The sequence below is a fragment of the Schistocerca piceifrons genome, chromosome 3 (assembly GCF_021461385.2).
Source record: "Schistocerca piceifrons isolate TAMUIC-IGC-003096 chromosome 3, iqSchPice1.1, whole genome shotgun sequence".
Lineage (NCBI taxonomy): Eukaryota > Metazoa > Arthropoda > Insecta > Orthoptera > Acrididae > Schistocerca > Schistocerca piceifrons.
The window spans coordinates 851,249,618-851,272,976 of record NC_060140.1 but is presented as its reverse complement, the minus strand read 5'-3'; the positions used below and the strand labels follow the sequence as shown (position 1 = coordinate 851,272,976).

Below are 23,359 nucleotides of genomic sequence, written 5' to 3'. Positions count from 1 at the left end.
AGTACTTTTTGAGGATGCAGGGACGATGGGACTGCAACATGGGGCTTTTCGGTTCCCCATATGCGCCAGTTCTGTTTATTGACGAAGCCGTCCAGGTAAAAATAAGCTTCGTCAGTAAACCAAATGCTGCCCACATGCATATCGCCGTCATCAAGCCTGTGGACTATATCGTTAGCGAATGTCTCTCATGCAGCAATGGTAGCGGCGCTGAGGGGTTGCCGCATTTGAATTTTGTATGGATAGAGGTGTAAACTCTGGCGCATGAGACGATACGTGGACGTAGGAGTCATTTGGACAGCAGCTGCAACACGGCGAACGGAAACCCGAGGCTGCTGTTGGATCACCTGCTGCACTAGCTGCGCGTTGCCCTCTGTGGTTGCCGTACGCGGTCGCCCTACCTTTCCAGCACGTTCATCCGTCACGTTCCCAGTCCGTTGAAATTTTTCAAACAGATCCTTTATTGTATCGCTTTTCGGTCCTTTGGTTACATTAAACCTCCGTTGAAAACTTCGTTTTGTTGCAACAACACTGTGTTCTAGGCGGTGGAATTCCAACACCAGAAAAATCCTCTGTTCTAAGGAATAAACCATGTTGTCTACAGCACACTTGCACGTTGTGAACAGCACACGCCTACAGCAGAAAGACGACGTACAGTATGGTGCACCCACAGACTGCGTTGTCTTCTATATCTTTCACATCACTTGCAGCGTCATCTGTTGTTGAAATTTGTAACTACTGTAATTTCGAAAGTTTGTCTGCCTGAAAATGTGCTGTTGTCCCAAGCATATTGCAACAAACGGTGTATTTCTATCGCTGCTCGTTTAGTTTTTATTGCCGTTTCAAATATACCGGTCATTTTTGAAAGACCCTGTAAATAAATAAATTGCATTGTAAAAAGTGGCTGGTTGCTGTTATCTTCTCTGTAAGAGTCAACCTATATTTTGTACACAGCCACGGGCTCAGAATATCAGTTTTCGTCAAAACAGAATTCAAAGTAGAGCTCCCCGTTTCGTGACGGTTTCTTTCGTCAGCGTGAGAATGCCGCAGATGCTCTCAACTGTCTGCAGTGTGAGACGGTACAAAGAAGGCGGTGACAGTCTCAACTCTCAAATGTCTTGGAAAATTCATTGTCGAGAAACATAGTACTTTCTCCAACACCCGTCTCACACAGTGGTTGCGACGCAGTAGCCAGAGAAATTCGAGCTCTAACGGAGAGGCTCGTTTTTCAGGAGTAACATCGGCGAATGAAACAAGGAAGGAGGGAAATGCTGCTGGTAGAGTAGGTACCATCCGACGCACAGCGTACTGTCGTGGAGTGCGGGTGTAACTTTGTTTCCGGTCGCCTATGTGGTTCTACACAGCTTTGTGGCTTACGAGCACAAGAGGCAGTATGGCGGGTCAGACAGTGTTTTGCTTGCGGTGTTTGTGCTGAGGAACCTATATAGCGGGCTGGGGTGTATGTCACGTGAGTGTGAGCTTAGCTGACAGACATCCGGTCAGAGGGGCGGAGGGATGAGTCCCTCGGAGTCAGGGGTAGGGTAGCGGTAGGGGAAGGGGGGCGCATTGTTCGCGCGGTTAATTTGCAGGCGCCGTGGCGGCCATTGTGGCTCTGAAACAACGGACGGCCGACTGCATTAAGCAGATTAGCTGCTCGGCGGGCGCCTTTGTCACCGCGTCTCTGCAGGAGAGGCGCCGCGCTAACGATATAGATATGGACGGACTCAGCAGCAGGGAGAGCGGCAAACGGCGCGCTCTGCGCACAGCCGGTGGGTGCTGAAGAGGCGCCGTAGTGCGTACGGGCCGGGAGCAGATCTGAGGCGTGGAGCAACGTACTCGAAATAAAGTACTGAGGCAGACGAGCATTCAGGAAATGCCCAGGTGTGAGTAGCATTCGCACACTAAGGATCCCGTAACAAACTTAATTATATGACAAAAAGTACATATGATTGCATTGGAGACAACACGGTGTCGAGTATGGACTCCTGATGAAAGCTAGCACAAGTGTGCTACTAACAAGGATCCCACAGTAAATGCGACAAGGAAACCAAACACTCTTTTGGCTGTGCTGAGGCCTGATGATGGCGGTAATGTGCCGCCGAAACTAGTCGTGTGAAAGAACGAAGATATTCTCAACATACAATTGTGAAAGTAGAGGAAATGGTGGTAATATGGCCCGTGCAACAAATATGGCCCCCCTTAATATCTTAATCACATATAACCGAACTCTACTGGTGATAAGTGGAACTAGTCTACTTATATCCTCACTGGACTGTAGGACAGCTGCAAGCAGGTCAGTTCAGTGGTTGAGTGACAGTGAGGTTGTATTTTGCAAGCTCCTGTTCAAAACTTCGAGATGTATGTGAATTTCACTTTATTAACGTACCATTATTGGGTAATACTTAGATGTAAGCACCATGCATACATCCTAGACAGTATTGGCAACAGTTTCAGATAGGTTAAAAGGCGTGGTATTATTTCGTTTTTAAATTGTTTACTCGAGTTTACAAGGTGCAGGTGACTGTAATATGGCCCCCCATTGGTGCTTGTAGTGTGGACCACGGGGTCCATATTATAAGCAGTCCGTAATATGTTTTTATTTTTGTTTTCAGACGCCTAGGACAAATCTGGCACCTAAACCAACCCCCAAAAGGCAGGTGTGGGATAAAAACAAAATAGGTGAGGCAGTGTCTGCTGTCATAGGCAAAACGATGGGAGTTAAAAAAGCATCAAAACATTTTGTTGTCCCAAAAACAACTCTGCTCTGGTATGTGTGTGAGGCTAATACCTCACAGATGGCAGATGTTGAAACTAAAGAGCTTGGAAGAAAACCAGCTCTACCAGCAGCCCTAGAAAGTGAACTAGTGGATTACTTACAGTATATGGAGGCCAAATTGTGTGGTTTTACTCGTATGGATGTAGGAAAAATGGCCTACCAACTTGCAGTTAGGAATGGAATTGCAACAAACTTCAGAAATGAAATTGCTGGAAGGGCTTGGCTTGACCATTTTCTTCGACGTCATCAAGATAAGCTTTCAATTAGAAAGCCAACCGGAACATCGCATGCTCGAGCAAAAGGCTTTACCCGTGAGAGAGTTAACTCATTCTACGACATGCTACAAACTGAATACCAGAAACATAAATATCCAGAAGATCGTGTATGGAACGTGGATGGAACAGGCCTTAGTGTAGTTCAGACTAAGATACCGCAAGTAATTGCAAGCAGAGGTAAACGCCAAATTTGTTCTCTGACTGCTGCAGAGCGTGGGTCTCTAGTAACTGTCATCTGTTCGATGAGTGCGGGAGGTTCTTATGTTCCCCCGACGTTCATATTCCCGAGAACGAATATGGCAGACGTTCTTATGAAAGGTGCTCCTCCTGGGTCAATTGGAAGAGCCCACCCATCTGGTTGGGTTCAAGCAAACCTATTCACGGACTGGTTGAAACATTTTGTTGAAGAAACAAAGCCAACAGAGACTTGGCCTATTCTACTCTTCCTTGATGGTCACTTCTCTCATGTAAGGAATACTGATGTGACTGATATGGCAAGAAATAACTTCATCAAAATTTTGTCACTGCCTTCACACACAACACACAAACTGCAACCCCTATATCGTACTTTTATGGGTGCACTTAAGACTCACTACAGCGAGAATATTCGTCAGTGGATGCTTCATGAAAGCAAACCTGTTGGATCCTATGATATAGCGTCTCTCTTTGGCAAGGCCTACCTCCGGTGTACAACCGGCATTAATGCAGTAAATGGATTTAGGGTAACAGGAATTTAACTCTTAGAAAGAAATATATTTCAAGATGGATTCATCGCTGAGAAAGAAGTCCCGATTCCTACGCCTGCCGACCAACCTAAACAACGGGAACCCTAAAAGAGAGTTCAGACTGAAGAGGACCTTGATGCTATTGATATTGACGTCCATCAGCCTAGTAAAATTGCATTTAGTGTGTCTCCAAGGGATTTCTATCCCATACCTGAGAAGATGAAAACATCGTCTCTTGGGCGAAAACCGTGTGTTTCTAGTCTTGTGACAGGATCTCCATATAAAAACGAATTAGAAGCTTACATAGAAAGGAGAAAAGCTGCAGCTAATCTTCGTGGCCGTGGACGCGGACGAGGGATCTTGACTTACGATACATGATAGCCATTTTGTTCTGGAACCCAAACTCAAACTCGTAGTAGAGGGCGTGGTGGCGAACTCCAGCCAGATAAAGACGATGCTCTTTGCCTACTCTGTGACGGGAAGTTTTCTAATGATGTTCGTGGCAAATTATGGGTGCAATGCCTAATGTGCTCTTTATGGGCTCACAACGAAGTGCAGGGGCGGAGAAAGAGGACTATGTTTGTGACTTCTGTCGCTAGTACTGTGATACTTTGTACTTTTATGGTTTTATATTTCATAAATTTATTAAAAAATACGTATTTTAATTAAAAAGCAATACTTCGTTTTTCTTGCAGCAAAAAATCTTGAAAATATACTGGGGTCCATATTACAAACACCATGGGGGCCATATTAACTGCACATCTTGTTCGCAGTCAAATTTATCATCTTTGGGAAACAAAATAACAATAAATACGAGGACTGTCCAGAAAGTAAGTTCCGATAGGTTGCGAAATGGAAACCACTGGGAAAATCCGGTAAAGCTTTGCGCAGATTTGTTGGGCAGTGTCACTAGCATGCCCGTCGATCGTGTCGCGTCGCTCTTTTCAGTTTTGAGTGAACAGTGAGCACTTAAAGATGCGTAGGCGATAGCGTCTCCCACCAAATATGAGAGCCTGGTTAGAGATTTCGCCTGTGTCATGCAGCCCACATAACACAACTGTCGATCAGTTCCTTCTTCTTGCCAATTCTCGGCCACACAGTACAGGTGCAATGAAGACGCTCCTGCAGCGTTTCCGATGAGAAGTGTTTGATCAGCCACAATACAGTCCGTAATTGGCTCCCCTGAGTCTCATCTCTGCTCACAAGAACCGCTGGCTATGAAGACAAAATTTTTCCACAGACAACGAGCTGCAGACCAGTGCAGATAACTGGCCGAAAGCACAGGCTGCTGCTTTCTATGAAGAGGATATTGGAAAGTTGATACAACGCTACGACAAAACTCGAAGCTGGAGCGGTGACTATGTAGAGCAGTAGGTGGAAGGTGTACCTAACTGTTGCAAATAAAACGTTTCTGGTTTTCTCTATGGTTTCCATTCCGTGACCGATCGGAACTTACATTCTGGAAGCCCTCGTATATTCTGACATTTTAAGGAATTTAATCAATATAATGTCTTCGTTAACTGTCAATAGATATAACTATATCAATTAGGGTACTATTATTGTATTAGTGTACAATATTTTATTGAAAAACAAACTGGGGGTCCATATTACCACCACTTCTTCTACTCTTTCTCATATATATCATCAGCTCCAGTCCCTCGTCCATGCAATAAGATGGACATCCATAAAATTAGATATGTATGTAGACAGTTTATCCGTTCCAGGAATCGGAGATGTTGACGATTTCCGCCTGTTATCGGCATTGATACTGGCGAGATATCGGTCCCAGGGATTCCAAGTCTGAAGTCAGATGTTGTTGTTGTTGTTGTGGTCTTCAGTCCTGAGACTGGATTGATGCAGCTCTCCATGCTACTCTATCCTGTGCAAGCTTTTTCATCTCCCAGTACCTACTGCAACCTACATCCTTCTGAATCTGCTTAGTGTATTCATCTCTTGGTCTCCCTCTACGATTTTTACCCTCCACGCTGCCCTCCAATACGAAATTGGTGATCCCTTGATGCCTCAGAACATGTCCTACCAACCGATCCCTTCTTCTGGTCAAGTTGTGCCACAAACTTCTCTTCTCCCCAATCCTATTCAATACTTCCTCATTAGTTATGTGATCTACCCATCTAATCTTGAGCATTCTTCTGTAGCACCACATTTCGAAAGCTTCTATTTTCTTCTTGTCCAAACTATTTATCGTCCATGTTTCACTTCCATACATGGCTACACTCCATACGAATACTTTCAGAAATGACTTCCTGACACTTAAATCAATACTGGATGTTAACAAATTCCTCTTCTTCAGAAACGCTTTCCTTGCCATTGCCAGCCTACATTTTATATCCTCTCTACTTCGACCATCATCAGTTATTTTGCTCCCCAGATAGCAAAACTCCTTTACTACTTTAAGTGCCTCATTTCCTAATCTAATTCCCTCAGCATCACCCGACTTAATTAGACTACATTTCATTATCCTTGTTTTGCTTTTGTTGATGTTCATCTTATATCCTCCTTTCAAGACACTGTCCATTCCATTCAACTGCTCTTCCAAGTCCTTTGCTGTCTCTGACAGAATTACAATGTCATCGGCGAACTTCAAAGTTTTTATTTCTTCTCCATGAATTTTAATACCTACTCCGAATTTTTCTTTTGTTTCCTTTACTGCTTGCTCAATATACACATTGAACAACATCGGGGAGAGGCTACAACCCTGTCTCACTCCTTTCCCAACCACTGCTTCCCTTTCATGTCCCTCGACTCTTATAACTGCCATCTGGTTTCTGTACAAATTGTAAATAGCCTTTCGCTCCCTGTATTTTACCCCTGCCACCTTTAGAATTTGAAAGAGAGTATTCCAGTCAACATTGTCAAAAGCTTTCTCTAAGTCTACAAATGCTAGAAACGTAGGTTTGCCTTTCCTTAATCTTTCTTCTAAGATAAGTCGTAAGGTCAGTATTGCCTCACGTGTTCCAGTGTTTCTACGGAATCCAAACTGATCTTCCCCGAGGTTGGCTTCTACTAGTTTTTCCATTCGTCTGTAAAGAATTCTTGTTAGTATTTTGCAGCTGTGACTTATTAAGCTGATAGTTCGGTAATTTTCACCTCTGTCAACACCTGCTTTCTTTGGGATTGGAATTATTATATTCTTCTTGAAGTCTGAGGGTATTTCGCCTGTTTCATACATCTTGCTCACCAGATGGTAGAGTTTTGTCAGGACTGGCTCTCCCACTGCCGTCAGTAGTTCCAATGGAATATTGTCTACTCCGGGGGCCTTGTTTCGACTCAGGTCTTTCAGTGCTCTGTCAAACTCTTCACGCAGTATCATATCTCCCATTTCATCTTCATCTACATCCTCTTCCATTTCCATAATATTGTCCTCAAGTACATCGCCCTTGTATAGACCCTCTATATACTCCTTCCACCTTTCTGCTTTCCCTTCTTTGCTTAGAACTGGGTTTCCATCTGAGCTCTTGATATTCATACAAGTCGTTCTCTTATCTCCAAAGGTCTCTTTAATTTTCCTGTAGGCGGTATCTATCTTACCCCTAGTGAGATAGGCCTCTACATCCTTACATTTGTCCTCTAGCCATCCCTGCTTAGCCATTTTGCACTTCCTGTCGATCTCATTTTTGAGACGTTTGTATTCCTTTTTGCCTGCTTCACTTACTGCATTTTTATATTTTCTCCTTTCATCAATTAAATTCAATATTTCTTCTGTTACCCAAGGATTTCTACTAGCCCTCGTCTTTTTACCTACTTGTTCCTCTGCTGCCTTCACTACTTCATCCCTCAAAGCTACCCATTCTTCTTCTACTGTATTTATTTCCCCCATTCCTGTCAATTGCTCCCTTATGCTCTCCCTGAATCTCTGTACAACCTCTGGTTCTTTTAGTTTATCCAGGTCCCATCTCCTTAAATTCCCACCTTTTTGCAGTTTCTTCAGTTTTAATCTACAGGTCATAACCAATAGATTGTGGTCAGAGTCCACATTTGCCCCTGGAAATGTCTTACAATTTAAAACCTGGTTCCTAAATCTCTGTCTTACCATTATATAATCTATCTGATACCTTTTAGTATCTCCAGGGTTCTTCCATGTATATAACCTTCTTTCATGATTCTTAAACCAAGTGTTAGTTATGATTATGTTGTGCTCTGTGCAAAATTCTACCAGGCGGCTTCCTCTTTCATTTCTGTCCCCCAATCCATATTCACCTACTATGTTTCCTTCTCTCCCTTTTCCTACACTCGAATTCCAGTCACCCATGACTATTAAATTTTCGTATCCCTTCACAATCTGAATAATTTCTTTTATTTCATCATACATTTCTTCAATTTCTTCGTCATCTGCAGAGCTAGTTGGCATATAAACTTGTACTACTGTAGTAGGTGTGGGCTTCGCATCTATCTTGGCCACAATAATGCGTTCACTATGCTGTTTGTAGTAGCGTACCCGCATTCCTATTTTCCTATTCATTATTAAACCTACTCCTGCATTACCCCTATTTGATTTTGTGTTTATAACCCTGTAGTCACCTGACCAGAAGTCTTGTTCCTCCTGCCACCGAACTTCACTAATTCCCACTATATCTAACTTGAACCTATCCATTCCCCTTTTTAAATTTTCTAACCTACCTGCCCGATTAAGGGATCTGACATTCCACGCTCCGATCCGTAGAACGCCAGTTTTCTATCTCCTGATAACGACATCCTCTTGAGTAGTCCCCGCCCGGAGATCCGAATGGGGGACTATTTTACCTCCGGAATATTTTACCCAAGAGGACGCCATCATCATGTAATCATACAGTAAAGCTGCATGCCCTCGGGAAAAATTACGGCTGTAGTTTCCCCTTGCTTTCAGCCATTCGCAGTACCAGCACAGCAAGGCCGTTTTGGTTATTGTTACAAGGCCACATCAGTCAATCATCCAGACTGTTGCCCTTGCAACTACTGAAAAGGCTGCTGCCCCTCTTCAGGAACCACACGTTTGTCTGGCCTCTCAACAGATACCCCTCCGTTGTGGTTGCACCTACGGTACGGCTATCTGTATCGCTGAGGCACGCAAGCCTCCCCACCAACGGCAAGGTCCATGGTTCATGGGGGGAAGTCAGATAACAAACGAAAAAAGAAATATTTTTTCGTCTGATATAATTATAAATTAACAATTTCGGAGTTTTTCCTTTAATTATACCGTGAAACCTTACTTTCTGCCAAATTTCGTGTTTCTAGGTCAACCTATAGGTTTTGATTGAATTTTTGGGTATCAAAATCGCGGTATCTTTCGATTGAACTCACTTTGAAGTTTAATTAATGAAAAGTGCTAGTTTGCTTTTGTATTACAGTACTACTTTTATTGTGTTAGTCGGTTTTCTGTTTACAAGGCCATCTTCATACAGTTATTGTCTATTGTCCCCAAAGAAGTTACGACGTTTGTAAACTACATTGGAAAATAAGTTAAATATCTAGATTCATGCATAAACGTACAGTAAATAACTACCGTGACGGTGTGGTGGTAATGCAATGTAAAAAGTAAAATGTTGATCAGTAAATAAACATAAAGGGAGTAAACACGAAAAAACTTTAACACGAGACTGTAACAGGAAGCTACATCACAGTTTATATTGATAAACTAAACCAATAAAATGAAATTAGTACTTGACAAGACTACTTCAGGTCGTATAAAACGTGGAGAGTGATACAATAACCAATTTGAAAAAAGAATAACTACAAAATATGTGAGTAACATGAGCAATATCCGTTAGATAAACATAAATGAATAAATGCAGGGAAATGGAGGAGATTGGGGGAACATACAGTAAATGCCATCTTTGGTGGTACTGCATTTTAAAAAGCAGAAGCTTAAAATTTTTACACCGCCCAGAGCCTTTAGACCTTAGTATGTGACATAAATTTAAACTTGTTACGTCTACTCGTTCCTGAAAAAAGTGCTCTCAACAGCCGCACAGACAGACGGACAACAAAGAAATCCTGAAAGGGTTCCATTTTAGACTGAGGCATGTAACGCTAAAAATGACTTAGTGAAGGAACAATCTCTTCTCTCATACCCACCTGAAACTCAGAAACATCAAGTCCCCGGTGGCCTTCGTTGATTTAGAGATCATCTATCACTCTGTTGATCGAATCACACCACTACAGTTGCCGAAACAAATGGGATTAACAACAAAAAGAGAGCGATTATGCAGTAGACCTTGGCTGATACCATTGCCAAAGCGAAATTCATGGCTAGTAAAAATGGAATCAGAATGGTATACACCAACATAGATCTGACAATCGATCTGTTAGCGTTCTTTTCAGGTTCTCTAGGAATCGTCACAGAACAAATGAGTGAACTCAAAATCTAAGCGACCAAAGTGGGCCTGCAGATCTCCTTTGAGAAAATATAACTATCAAGGCGGCAACCTTAGAGCTGGATGTAGATCAGGGAAAAAACATGCAGGATAAGAGCTGGAGCCTAGGAGAGAGAATAGAACCGTACATGGCTGACAAACAAGCCTCCACATCTACTAACAGCGGCAGCGAGTTGCAAGTGCCGTACCAGCTGACTGAGGATCCAGGACAAGCAAAGCCACTGTTGGACAGTAATTAGATCATAGATTCTGCTAACAGCAAAACGCTTCAGAGTGATCTAGATAAATGTGAACGAGAAACTAGAAACCAACGACAAGATGATCTTCAGGAATATCTTAGGAAAAATAAGAAAAAAACAGGGAGTACGGAAGACGATATACGTAACGATGAAATGGTCTCAGATGTGCAAAAACTGACAGACACCATGCAGAAATGGGTAATTTTTTTTCTCATCAACGTACGGCAAGTATTAGATCGAATAGATTTATCATGTGAATTTTTGCTCACTTTCTGCGCAAAAACCAACTCTTTCTGGTTTAAAAGACTGGACTGAATCTGCAAAAATGGATCTCAAAAATGAAAACATCCAGGAACGTTATCAGTTCAAGAAGAAACTCGGAACACATCAGCATTCTCAAGAGAAGCCAAAGTTGTAAACTGACAAGATATGCGCTGAAGAAAGAAAGGAGGTTCACAGAGAGAATAGTCAGTGCATGTTTAAGCTTCTGGAAGGTCACTATTCAAGTGACACGATCGATAGTTGACCGAAATGAAACAAGATTAATTAGAGAGCTACATGAAGGGAGGAAGTGCGTGTTAGGATGGTGTAAAGCATTATCTGAAGCTAGTCATGTCGTAATTTACCGTACATGACATACTGCCCTTCTCTCCATGAGGTAGGAACCCTTTGAAAAACTGTCGTATGCAATAGGCAGCGCATTTACCGCAAAGTCCTTCTAGTTCCGTGAAGTAGTAGACGTTATGGTCCGTTGTGTCAGTCCCAAACCGACGAGATCACTCAGGTAATGAGCTTTGCGTTGTATCATTGTTGTTGTTGTTGTGGTCCTCAGTCCAAAGACTGGTTTGGTCCGCAGCTCGTGGTTTAGCAGCTAGCTTTGCTGCTTCTGGATCACGGGGTCAAGGATTCGATTCCCGGACGGGCTGGCTATTTTATCTTCCCGGGGACCGAGTGTTGTGTTGTCCTCATCATTTCATCATCATTCGTGAAAGTGGCTAGATTGGAGTGTGTAACGATTGGGACTTTGTACGGGCGCTGATGGCCGCGCAGTTGAGCGCCCCACGAACCAAACATCATCATCGAAGACTGGTTTGAAGCAGCTCTCCACGCTGCTCTATCCTCTGCAAGACTCTTCATCTCCGAGCAACTACTTCAATCTATAGTCTTCTAAATCTGTTTACTATATTCATCTCTTCGGCTCCCTGTACGATTTTTACCCCCACGCTTCTCTCCAATACTAAACTGGTGATCCCTTGATGTCTCAGAATGTCTCCTACCATCTGATCCCTTCTTTTGGTCACGTTGTACCACAAATTTCTTTTCTCTCCAATCCTATTCAGTAACTCCTCATCAGTTACGCGATGTACCCATCAAATCTTCAGTATTATTCTGTATTGCCACATTTCAAAAGGTTCTGTTCTTTTCTTGTCGAAACTGTTTATTGTCCATGTTTCACTTCCATACATGACTACACTCCACACAAATACATTCAGAAAAGACTTCCTAACTTCGATGTTAAGAAATTACTCTTCTTTAGAAACTCTTTCCTTGTCATTGCCAGTCTACATTTTATATTCTCTTTACTACGCCCATCATCAGTTATTTTCCTAACCAAATAACAAAACTCATCTACTACTTTCAAAGTCTCGTTTCCTACTATAATTCCTTCTGCACCACTTGATTTAATTAAACTACATTCCATTATCCTTGTTTTGCTTTGCTGATGTTCATCTTATACCCCCTTTCAAGACACTGTACATTCCGTTTAACTGCTCTTCCAAGTCCTTTCGTGTCTCTGACAGAATCACAGTGTCACTGACTAATGTCAAAGATTTCATTTCTTTTCCCTGAACGTTAATTCCTACCCCAAATTGTTCTTTGCTTTCCTTTACTGCTTACTCAGTGTACAAACTGAATAAGATCTAGGATAGAGTACAACCCTGCCTCTCTTCCTTCTCAACCACTGATTCCCTTTCATGTACCTCGACTCTTATAACTGCATTCTGGGTTCTGTACATATTGTGAACAGTCTTTCGCTCCCTGTATTTTATCCCTGATACCTTTTGGATTTCAAAGGGAAATCCACAAATGCCATAAACTTCGGATGTCCTTCCTTCAGTCTGTCTTCTAAGGTGAGTCATAGGATCAGTACTGCCTCGTGTGTTGTTACATTTCTCCGGAATCCAGACTGATCTTCCCCGACGTCGACTTCTATCAGTCATATGTAAATTCTGTCATATTTAAAGGTAAAGTTTGTGTCCCAGCTATGATTTAATCTGATTTTAAATGTCCAAATGTCTTAAAAGTTGAATAACATTAAACGTTGAGCTCCAATACTCGAGTGTAAGTTCAGGTGATCAGTTTAAACTGTTGTTGAAATAAAATTATTGGAATAAATGCTAGATTTTTTCTTAATTAAAAAAAATGTGACTGCCGGGTCACGGAATTCCAAAATGTGGCAAGTAATGTCAACAACGGTAGTTCAAAATGTAAATGACATAGTTATTCGCACATTACCTCGACAGTTTTATTGTAATGCCTATGTAAGGTGGACGGGATTGCTGGCTCACAAAACCGCTAAACGTTTGTTTGTACTCGTCCACTTGTGGCGAGAGGCGTCGGATGTGGGCCGTATGACGGCTGTTGCACGCGAGATGGTGACTTTCACTTGTTGGCCCCTCTGGGAGTGCTTGTGCACAGACGATCTGCACGAGATGCAGAGGCTCTAGGTGCCCGTATTCTGGAAGGCTGCCATGTTATACGAAATACTCCAGGCGTACACCGGCGCTTCCGGGATTCGATGTGATGGCGGGCTGTCATATATAGGAGGTCATTCTGAAAGTTTCGTGTAACAAAGACCTTTATGTGGTAGGCTGGTAAATCGTTTTCCTGTTTCTCATGTTAAATTTACTGTGTAGAATTATAAGTAAATCGTTTCTGGATACATCTCCAATACAACTTATTTTTTTCTTGTATTTGTGTGGAATGTTTCCCGAAGCTTTGCCAGTACCTTTCTGTTACGCCTCGTATTTCATCTTGTTTAAGCTTACAAAAAATTTGACATACAGCAGAGCTAATGGTCGAACTGGGAAAGGAAAAAGACTATCGACCTTGGAAAGTACTCACATCAGGATATTCTGAAACATCTTGTATCATTAACGGTCTGCGTCAAATAACTACGGGAAGCTATTTACGCTTGTGGTACAAATTAAGATTATTAGTGATGCTTTTGGGAGAACTAAACACATCTGGCGTAAATATACAATTTCAGTTGCATAAGGAAAGATCGTGTAAACATTACCAATTGTTGTACTATAGAGAACGTCCTCCTGTCGGCATATGAGCCTGGCTTGATTGTTTCATTTATTTTTTTGTGTTCTGGAAGCGACGCATGTAGATGTTAGTGTCTTGAGGCACCCCACACTCTGACAGTTCTTTGTGGTGCATTTTTTTAACTGCTCTCGAAGTTACAGTCCAGGCAGAGCTTTACTGAAAGAGTACTTGCGTATACCTATGTGCATGTCCTATCGGTTGCGACGGCCGGAGATTCCTGGCACGTACTCGAAGAAAAGGCTTGTGATCTGCTATGTAGTGGTATATTAGCACTAAACTGACAAGAGCAGTATACAAAACTGCGTATATGTTGTGATGTGTAAGCTGTCATGAAATAGGACCCTAACATTTAGACAAGAAGGCAGGAAATTGGAAATTTGTGGTAAGTTCTATGGGACCAAACTGCTAAGATAATCGGTCCCTAGGCTTACACACAACTTAATCTAACTTAAACTAACTTACGCTAACGACAACACACATACCCATGCCCAAGGGAAGACTGCAATCTCCGACGGGGGCAGCCGCGCGAACCGTGGCAAGGCGAAGAAGGCAGGAATGGATTCTCTTTTCCACGTAAAGCAAAGGATTAATCTCGGATTAAAAGAAACAATAGCAAACTGTGTGCGATGCAAGGCTGACTGTGAAAAAGTTACAAACTATGACTGGGCAGTGGAGGCTGTCATTGGGAAGGATAACACTCGACGTGCTTTCCGAGAATCCCACTACGTCACCGTCAGAATGGAGACGACCTTTTCTCACCACTGTTTGTTCCTTCTCGTTCCAGTTAGTAGCAGTCAAACCGTAAGTTAGGAAATTGTGCATACTTTCGTGACTATCGTCATGCAAGGTAAAATCTTACACATGACACGACTGCGTCACATTTCCCTTGTTTTGCTGCTCCAAAGTCGACGATTCAACTCTCTGCCCCGAGTCACTGAACGAAGACCATTGTCATTATATATATATATATATATATATAAATATATATATATATATATATATATATATATATATATATATATTTGGAACATACGTTGTTTACGTCAATGGCATGTCTGGAACGATTTTTCGGTTTGAAATTCGCTGTCGTTGAACTAAAGAAGGAAAAAGGAGTGCAGGAACGAAAATTAGATCATCTGGAATGGATTGCAGACCTTACAGTTTAAGTGGACTTGACTGCACACTGCCCACAGAAAGACACTGCAAGGTGAGAAGCAACTACTTTTGTTTTGACGGGGATGCATTTGAAAAGAAAATCGCGTTATAGGAGGGACACTTTCTGTCAAACACAGTACAGTTCCGTAAGCTCACTGACATTAAAGAAAACGCGAGGTTTGAATAATCCATTGTGGCCTTTAAAGAATTACAAGGATAATTTCCTAAACGATTCGAGAACACTGCCAATCTTCCATTTGTTTCCGAGACCGTTTACCGTTTCAGTTGAAAGCGGTCCTGAGTATGTGCAGATGTAACTGATGGTAATCCCCGTTGTACCGACAAATACTTTTACGTTAAAACTGTCCATGAGGTCTATGTTGCGTTCCTTGTGTAGAGTTTCCACGTCTCCATAATGAGGTTGCGTAAGTGCTACAATATTTTTCGATCGACAGTTTCGTGCGAATGACCTTTTCGTGATTTCATAACTAAATAAGTCATGATTACATAGCAACCTGAGTCCTAAAATCTGTGAAAATGTCTGCTTCTGTCTATACGCCGGCAGTTTGTACCAGATTACAATTATATTGTCTTCAGGACACCAAATGTAATTAAATAATACTGAAAATTTGTTTTGTTTCTGATCTACGTTGTTGAGAAGTCGTATGCAGTGCGACTGTGTTGCCATTTAAACGTGGCATGTTCGCAGTTTTCCCCTCTCCCCCCTCCACCCGTCCAGACTGCATGTGGGGGAGGTGTGCAGGGAGACTGAGCGCTAATGTCTGGGCGTGGCTCACGAACCGAAATCTTGGACACCCCTGATCTAAAAGGTCTCCACTGTCTACTTTCCACCACACACTGGATTTCGGCTGTCTACCTGGAGAGGCCAGAAGACTCCTCACGAACATCTCAGTGGGGGAGACTTCTATGATATTTTACCTGCAGTATTTCAAGTCTTCTTACTCGTTCTATAACTCTTATTATACATATGTATGTTTTATGTGGCAAAGTTCTTCGTAGTTATAAGTTGTATATAATACATAAGAGGTACGAATAACAGGCCTTCATTCACATTTTTTTCATGCTTTATCGAATTACACGATTCGTTTTGGACCCTGTGGGTCAATCTTCAGGTACAAATCCTTTTAATAAATCACTTACTTCAGCGTTTGAGTGAGGTGAAATGTATGTTCCTGTTACGAGAAGGTTACATGTTCCGTTTGGTATTTCGTGAAGCAACTGCGAAAAATATGGTGAGAAACAGTGGAAAAATTAATGAAAAACTTATTGGACAATCGAGGAAGAACATTTTTAACTGTTTGTCGCCAGCAGACTGTGGTTTACGTTTTCTGTTAACGTACATAGCGCCAGTAAAGGCGCACATTTATTTATACATTTTAAAAATACTTCATACTTTTGCGATGGGAATTTAAAATGATTCTTTCCACATCTGTTGTGCAAATGATCCATGGAACGTGAAACTGACTAACTAACAGGATCATAATTGCATTGTGTAATTCAATGAAATGTTAAACTACATCTGTGAAGTTTTTTTAAAATGTATAAAGCAATGTGCGCCTTGAGTGACGTGATATGCGATGAGAAGAGGGATAAACTAATGTCTATGGCGATAAAAGGTTAAAAATATTCTTCCCAGATCGTTCGGTACGTTTATCTCTGATTTTTCCACTGTACCTTATCGTATTTCCCGCAGTTGCTTCACGAAACACAAAACATAACACCTAACCTTCTTATAATATGAATGTGCATTTCACCTCCCTCAAAGGCAGAAGTAAATTGGGTATTAAGACAATTGGCACCTGATGATGGGCCCACAGGGTCCGAAACGCTACGCGTAGTTCGGTAAAACGTGAAAAAATTGTGATCGAGGGCGTTTTTGTTCACATTACCCGTATACTGGATACAGTTACGTTCAAAGCTGCTAAATATGGATGAAATTAAATTTCTGTTTAATGAACAGTTCTTAATTTCGCAAATTTTAATTGCGTTGTAAATGCTAGGAGATGTAGCTGTAGGAGCACAGTGATTGTGTAGCGCAGTGTGTGAGTGCGGCTTGTGGGCTTGTAGCAGCGCCGGAACCGCACCACCTTCACGCCGCAGCAGCTGCAGGAGCTGGAGTCGCTGTTCCAGAAGACGCACTACCCGGACGTCTTCCTGCGGGAGGAGGTGGCGCTGCGCATCAGCCTGTCCGAGGCACGCGTACAGGTCAGTTGCCCAGACACTTGCTGGCAGCGCCACTCCCAACTAAGATGGTCGCATCGGCCAACATAGCCTTCAGTCACTGTCATCCTTGTGGATGGGTATCCTAGTCTCCTGTGTGCTCTCCACTCCATCATATCCTTCTACATCCTCAATGTCAGTCGCCCAGCCTCAAAGCATTCACTCCTAACTAAGTGGGGATCGCATCGGCCGGTCTGCATGAGCATGAACATAGCCTTCTCAAGTGTCTGACACCATTATGGATGGGTGTCCCAGGCTCCTGTGTGCTCTCAACTCCATGATATCCTTCTGCATCCCCAAGGTCAGTCGCCCAGCCTGAAAGCACTCACTCCCAACTAAATGTGGCCACATCGGCCGGTCTGCGTGAGTGTGATCATAACCTTCTCAGGTGTCTGACACCGTTATGGATGGGTGTCCCAGCCTCCTGTGTGCTCTCCACTCCATCATATTCTTCTGCATCGCCAATGTCAGTCGCCCAGCCTCAAAGCATTCACTCCCAACTAAGTGGGGGTCGCATCGGCCGGTCTGCATGAGCATGAACATAGCCTTCTCAGGTGTCTGACACCATTATGGATGGGTGTCCCAGTCTCCTGTGTGCTCTCCACTCCGTCATATCCTTCTGCATCCCCAATGTCAGTCGCCCAGCCTCAAAGCATTCACTACCAACTAAGTGGGGGTCGGATCGGCCGGTCTGCATGAGCATGAACATAGCCTTCTCAGGTGTCTGACACCATTATGGATGGGTGTCCCAGGCTCCTGTGTGCTCTCCACTCCATCATATCCTTCTACATCCTCAATGTCAGTCGCCCAGCCTCAAAGCATTCACTCCCAACTAAGTGGGGATCGCATCGGCCGGTCTGTATGAGCATGAACATAGCCTTCTCAGGTGTCTGACACCATTATGGATGGGTGTCCCAGGCTCCTGTGTGCTCTCAACTCCATGATATCCTTCTGCATCCCCAAGGTCAGTCGCCCAGCCTGAAAGCACTCACTCCCAACTAAACGTGGCCACATCGGCCGGTCTGCGTGAGCGTGAACATAACCTTCTCAGGTGTCTGACACCATTATGGATATGTGTCCCAGACCTGTGTGTTCTCCACTCCATCATATCCTTCTGCATACCCAATGTCATTCGCCCAGCCTCAAAGTACTCACTCCCAACTATGTGGGTGTCGCATCGGCCAGTCTGTGTGCGTGAACATAGCCTTCTCAGATGTCCGACACCATTATGGATGGGTGTCCCAGGCTCCTGTGTGCTCTCCACTCCATCATATCCTTCTGCATACCCAATGTCAGTCGCCCAGCGTCAAAGCACTCACTCACAACTATGTGGGGGTCGCATCCGCCGGTCTGCGTGAGTGTGATCATAACCTTCTCAGGTGTCTGACACTGTTATGGATGGGTGTCCCAGCCTCCTGTGTGCTTTCCACTCCATCATATTCTTCTGCATCGCCAATGTCAGTCGCCCAGCCTCAAAGCATTCACTCCAAACTAAGTGGGGGTCGGGTCGGCCGGTCTGCATGAGCATGAACATAGCCTTCTCAGGTGTCTGACACCATTATGGATGGGTGTCCCAGGCTCCTGTGTGCTCTCCACTCCATCATATCCTTCTGCATCCCCAATGTCAGTCGCCCAGCCTCAAAGCATTCACTCCCAACTAAGTGGGGGTCGGATCGGCCGGTCTGCATGAGCCTGAACATAGCCTTCTCAGGTGTCTGACACCATTATGGATGGGTGTCCCAGCCTCCTGTGTGCTCTCCACTCCATCATATCCTTCTGCATACCCAATGTCAGTCGCCCAGCCTCAAAGCACTCACTCCCAACTAAGTGTGGTCACATCGGCCAGTCTGTGTGAGCATGAACATAACCTTCTCAGGTGTCTGACACCATTATGGATGGGTGCCCCAGGCTCCCGTGTGCTCTACACTCCTTCATATCCTTCTACATCCCCAATGTCAGTCGCCCAGTCTCAAGGCACTCACTCCCAACTAAGTGGGGGTCCCATCGGCCGGTCTGCGTGAGCGTGAAGATAACCTTCTCAGGTGTCTGACCCAGGCTCCTGTATGCTCTCCACTCCAGTATATCCTTTTGCATCCTCTAACCTGTTTCTCCTGTTCACGATGTAACCAGTGCGCGTTGTGCTGGTTGGGAATAATCAGGCGTTAAATTCACCACTGTCAGTTAATTTCCTACCTGCCACGTAAAAAAATTTGTGATCGCTCATGCAACCGCTGATGCGCAGACTAGTGTGATAAAGAGGCAATTCTGAGTTGTCGGCCACGGCAGAGTTCGTGTAGTGAACGGCTGCCTCAAAGTGTCAGAAATCCGACAAGCCATTAAAAAAAAGCGAGAAACGTAAAGAGACGAGGTCGCCCTGAAAATAATTGTATCGTAGTGTAGAGAAGAGCCTTGCCAAATAACTGAGAGATTGACAAGCGGCCGGCCGCGGTATGACGTCACTAGCCATGCACATGAGGCCCAGGAGGAAGATAGGCCGCGGCGCCCACTTTCGGAGACGGGTGTGAGCTCGCTCGCTCCCTCAACTCAGCAGACAAAATTACGTTTCTACACCTGTTAACTCGTAAGTAGGTGTGTCCATACAAACGAGAATTGCATCTTCTACTGGAATCCGCTGTTATGGAGTCTTATTGTCATTAGTCCTACAATGATCGGAAGTACATATGTTTACTTGTAATTTGTTACAATTGTACTGGGGTACAATAAAATTAAAATCACCTTAAACTGATTATCAGTTGCATATAATGGAATATAGTCGAATTAAATCAGGTGATGCTGAAGGAATTACATTAGGAAACCAGACACTTAAAGTAGTAGATGACTTTTGCAATTTGGGGAGCAAAATAACTGACGATGGTCAATGTAGAGAGGATATAAAATGTAGACTGGCTATGACAAGGAAATCTTTTCTGAAGAAGAGAAATTTATTAACATCGAGAATTATTCAGTGGTTGGAATCCTTTCGTAAAAGTGTTTTTGTGGAGTGTAGCTATGTATGGAACTGAAACGTGGGCAATAAACAGGTAAGACAAGGAGAGAATAGAAGCTTTTTAAATGTGGTGCTACGGAGGAAAGCTGAAGATTATATGGGTAGATCACGTAACTAATGAGGAGGTACTGAATAGAATTGGGGAGAAGAGGAATTTGTGGCACAACTTGACTAGAAGAAGCGATCGGTTGGTAGGACACATTCTGAAGCATCAGGGGTCACCAATTTAGTACTGGAGGGAATCATGGGGGGTAAAAACCGTAGAGGGAGATCAAGAGATGAATACAGTAAGCAGATTCAGAAACACGTAGGTTGCAGTAGTTACTAGGAGACGAAGAGGCTTGCACAGGATCAAACCAGTCTCTGCACTGAAAACCACAACAACAACAAGGCACCACTTCTTGTATGAAATGAGGACTGTTAAGCAGAAGAGACTAAGTGCAATAAACAAGCCGTTACACTATTTATATCGAGTACTGATCTTAAATTAAATTTTGTTGTAGTACAGTTAATCAGTAAGACTTCAAAATAGCAGATTTCAGTGTAAGCTGCAATTCTCGTTAGTACGTCACTCCCAATTGGGAGTTAACAGGTTTAGAAACACATTTTGTGTGCTGAGCCGGGCGAGCGAGTTCAAGCCTAGCTTCGTGACGTACGCACCGCGACCTGTCTTTCTCGTGGGCCTCGCCACGCCGAGCTCTCGCGGAACCTGTGTTAACTGGATGGCTACCTAACTGTAAGTTGTTACGCACTAAAAGGTACCGTTCAGTCTTACTGAACCACAGTCGCAGCGTTCTGGTACAGACAGCTCGCTTGTGGCATGCATGAGATATACCTGATGACTCCATACTAAACATACTTTCTTCGCATGTCATATTTACACTCCTGGAAATTGAAATAAGAACACCGTGAATTCATTGTCCCAGGAAGGGGAAACTTTATTGACACATTCCTGGGATCAGATACATCACATGATCACACTGACAGAACCACAGGCACATAGACACAGGCAACAGAGGATGCACAATGTCGGCACTAGTACAATGTATATCCACCTTTCGCAGCAATGCAGGCTGCTATTCTCCCATGGAGACGATCGTAGAGATGCTGGATGTAGTCCTGTGGAACGGCTTGCCATGCCATTTCCACCTGGCGCCTCAGTTGGACCAGCGTTCGTGCTGGAAGTGCAGACCGCGTGAGACGACGCTTCATCCAGTCCCAAACATGCTCATTGGGGGACAGATCCGGAGATCTTGCTGGCCAGGGTAGTTGACTTACACCTTCTAGAGCACGTTGTGTGGCACGGCATACATGCGGACGTGCATTGTCCTGTTGGAACAGCAAGTTCCCTTGCCGGTCTAGGAATGGTAGAACTATGGGTTCGATGACGGTTTGGATGTACCGTGCACTATTCAGTGTCCCCTCGACGATCACCAGTGGTGTACGGCCAGTGTAGGAGATCGCTCCCCACACCATGATGCCGGGTGTTGGCCCTGTGTGCCTCGGTCGTATGCAGTCCTGATTGTGGCGCTCACCTGCACGGCGCCAAACACGCATACGACCATCATTGGCACCAAGGCAGAAGCGACTCTCATCGCTGAAGACGACACGTCTCCATTCGTCCCTCCATTCACGCCTGTCGCGACACCACTGGAGGCGGGCTGCACGATGTTGGGGCCTGAGCGGGAGACGGCCTAACGGTGTGCGGGACCGTAGCCCATCTTCGTGGAGACGGTTGCGAATGGTCCTCGCCGATACCCCAGGAGCAACAGTGTCCCTAATTTGCTGGGAAGTGGCGGTGCGGTCCCCTACGGCACTGTGTAGGATCCTACGGTCTTGGCGTGCATCCGTGCGTCGCTGCGGTCCGGTCCTAGGTCGACGGGCACGTGCACCTTCCGCCGACCACTGGCGACAACATTGGTGTACTGTGGAGACCTCACGCCCCACGTGTTGAGCAATTCGGCGGTACGTCCACCCGGCCTCCCGCATGCCCACTATACGCCCTCGCTCAAAGTCCGTCAACTGCACATACGGTTCACGTCCACGCTGTCGCGGCATGCTACCAGTGTTAAAGACTGCGATGGAGCTCCGTATGCCACGGCAAACTGGCTGACACTGACGGCGGCGGTGCACAAATGCTGCGCAGCTAGCGCCATTCGACGGCCAACACCGCGGTTCCTGGTGTGTCCGCTGTGCCGTGCGTGTGATCATTGCTTGTACAGCCCTCTCGCAGTGTCCGGAGCAAGTATGGTGGGTCTGACACACCGGTGTCAATGTGTTCTTTTTTCCATTTCCAGGAGTGTAGATGTACGAGCCCTCCGTCACTGTTGTTGCCGTCTTATAGTTCACCAGTGTTTTTATATTTCGGGTTGACTGAATGCTTTCTAAGTAACATTGTCGCCGCCATTAAGCGTATAAACTGCACAGAATTTTGCACTAGTAAAGTTCATTGCTACTTCTTACATAACTGTTTACGGAGCAGGTGATGGTTGACGTACAGAATTTGTTACTCGTGTAGGGAGTCGGATGGAGGCCACGAAACTACTTCACTGATCGACGTAGTGCCGACGCTCAGTGTCTTACTCTTTACTACAAAAACGCAATCTGTTAAACTGCCTCCAAATGCCGATTCCACAACAATTCGTCAAACAAACTCTGCCCTCACGTTTTCTCGCTGTCGCAATACTATAATCGACCCAGCAGCGAAGCTGCACTACGCTCGCAATCTCATACAGTGCGTCGACAACATCGCCTTCTTAGGCCTCTTCCAGATCCTCCAGAAATACCAACAACCCCTCCAGATTCAACAATGCAAACGCTTCGGACGCTCCTCAGGACCAACCCTTTCTACACTCAGCAAAGAATTATAGGACAAATCGTTGCTGCTTCCACCTCCATGACTCAAACCTCACCATTTTTGAGCATCCTACCCAATTAGCTAATAAACTAACACACCTCCTAATAACCATCCACTGTTAACCAACTTGGAATCATCCAAAACTATTAGCCAACCCAGTATAACGGTTCCACCTCTCCAGATTATTGTCAACCTATAAAAGTTTATTCAATCTATCCTTTCATACATTTATTTTCCCTGGATTTCTGGTCCATCTAATTTCTGTTACTCCTTTCCCAGTCCTCTACCGTGAAGTGCACTGCCTCACTTCGCACCTACTTACCCTCATCTGCTCATCCCTCACGATTCAAATTCTTCACGTTCCTCGACCATGTCTAATAGCT

At 44.3% G+C, this 23,359-nt stretch overlaps 1 protein-coding gene across 1 annotated transcript in view; it reads left to right on the top strand.

Moving 5' to 3' along the window:
- LOC124789118 (dorsal root ganglia homeobox protein-like) overlaps positions 1-23,359 on the top strand; it is a 125,332-nt gene that overhangs the window by 68,408 nt on the left and 33,565 nt on the right. Inside the window, exon 2 of the mRNA XM_047256407.1 lies at positions 16,960-17,097. Coding sequence (XP_047112363.1) covers positions 16,960-17,097 — 138 coding nt within the window. The remainder of the gene's footprint in view (positions 1-16,959; positions 17,098-23,359) is intronic.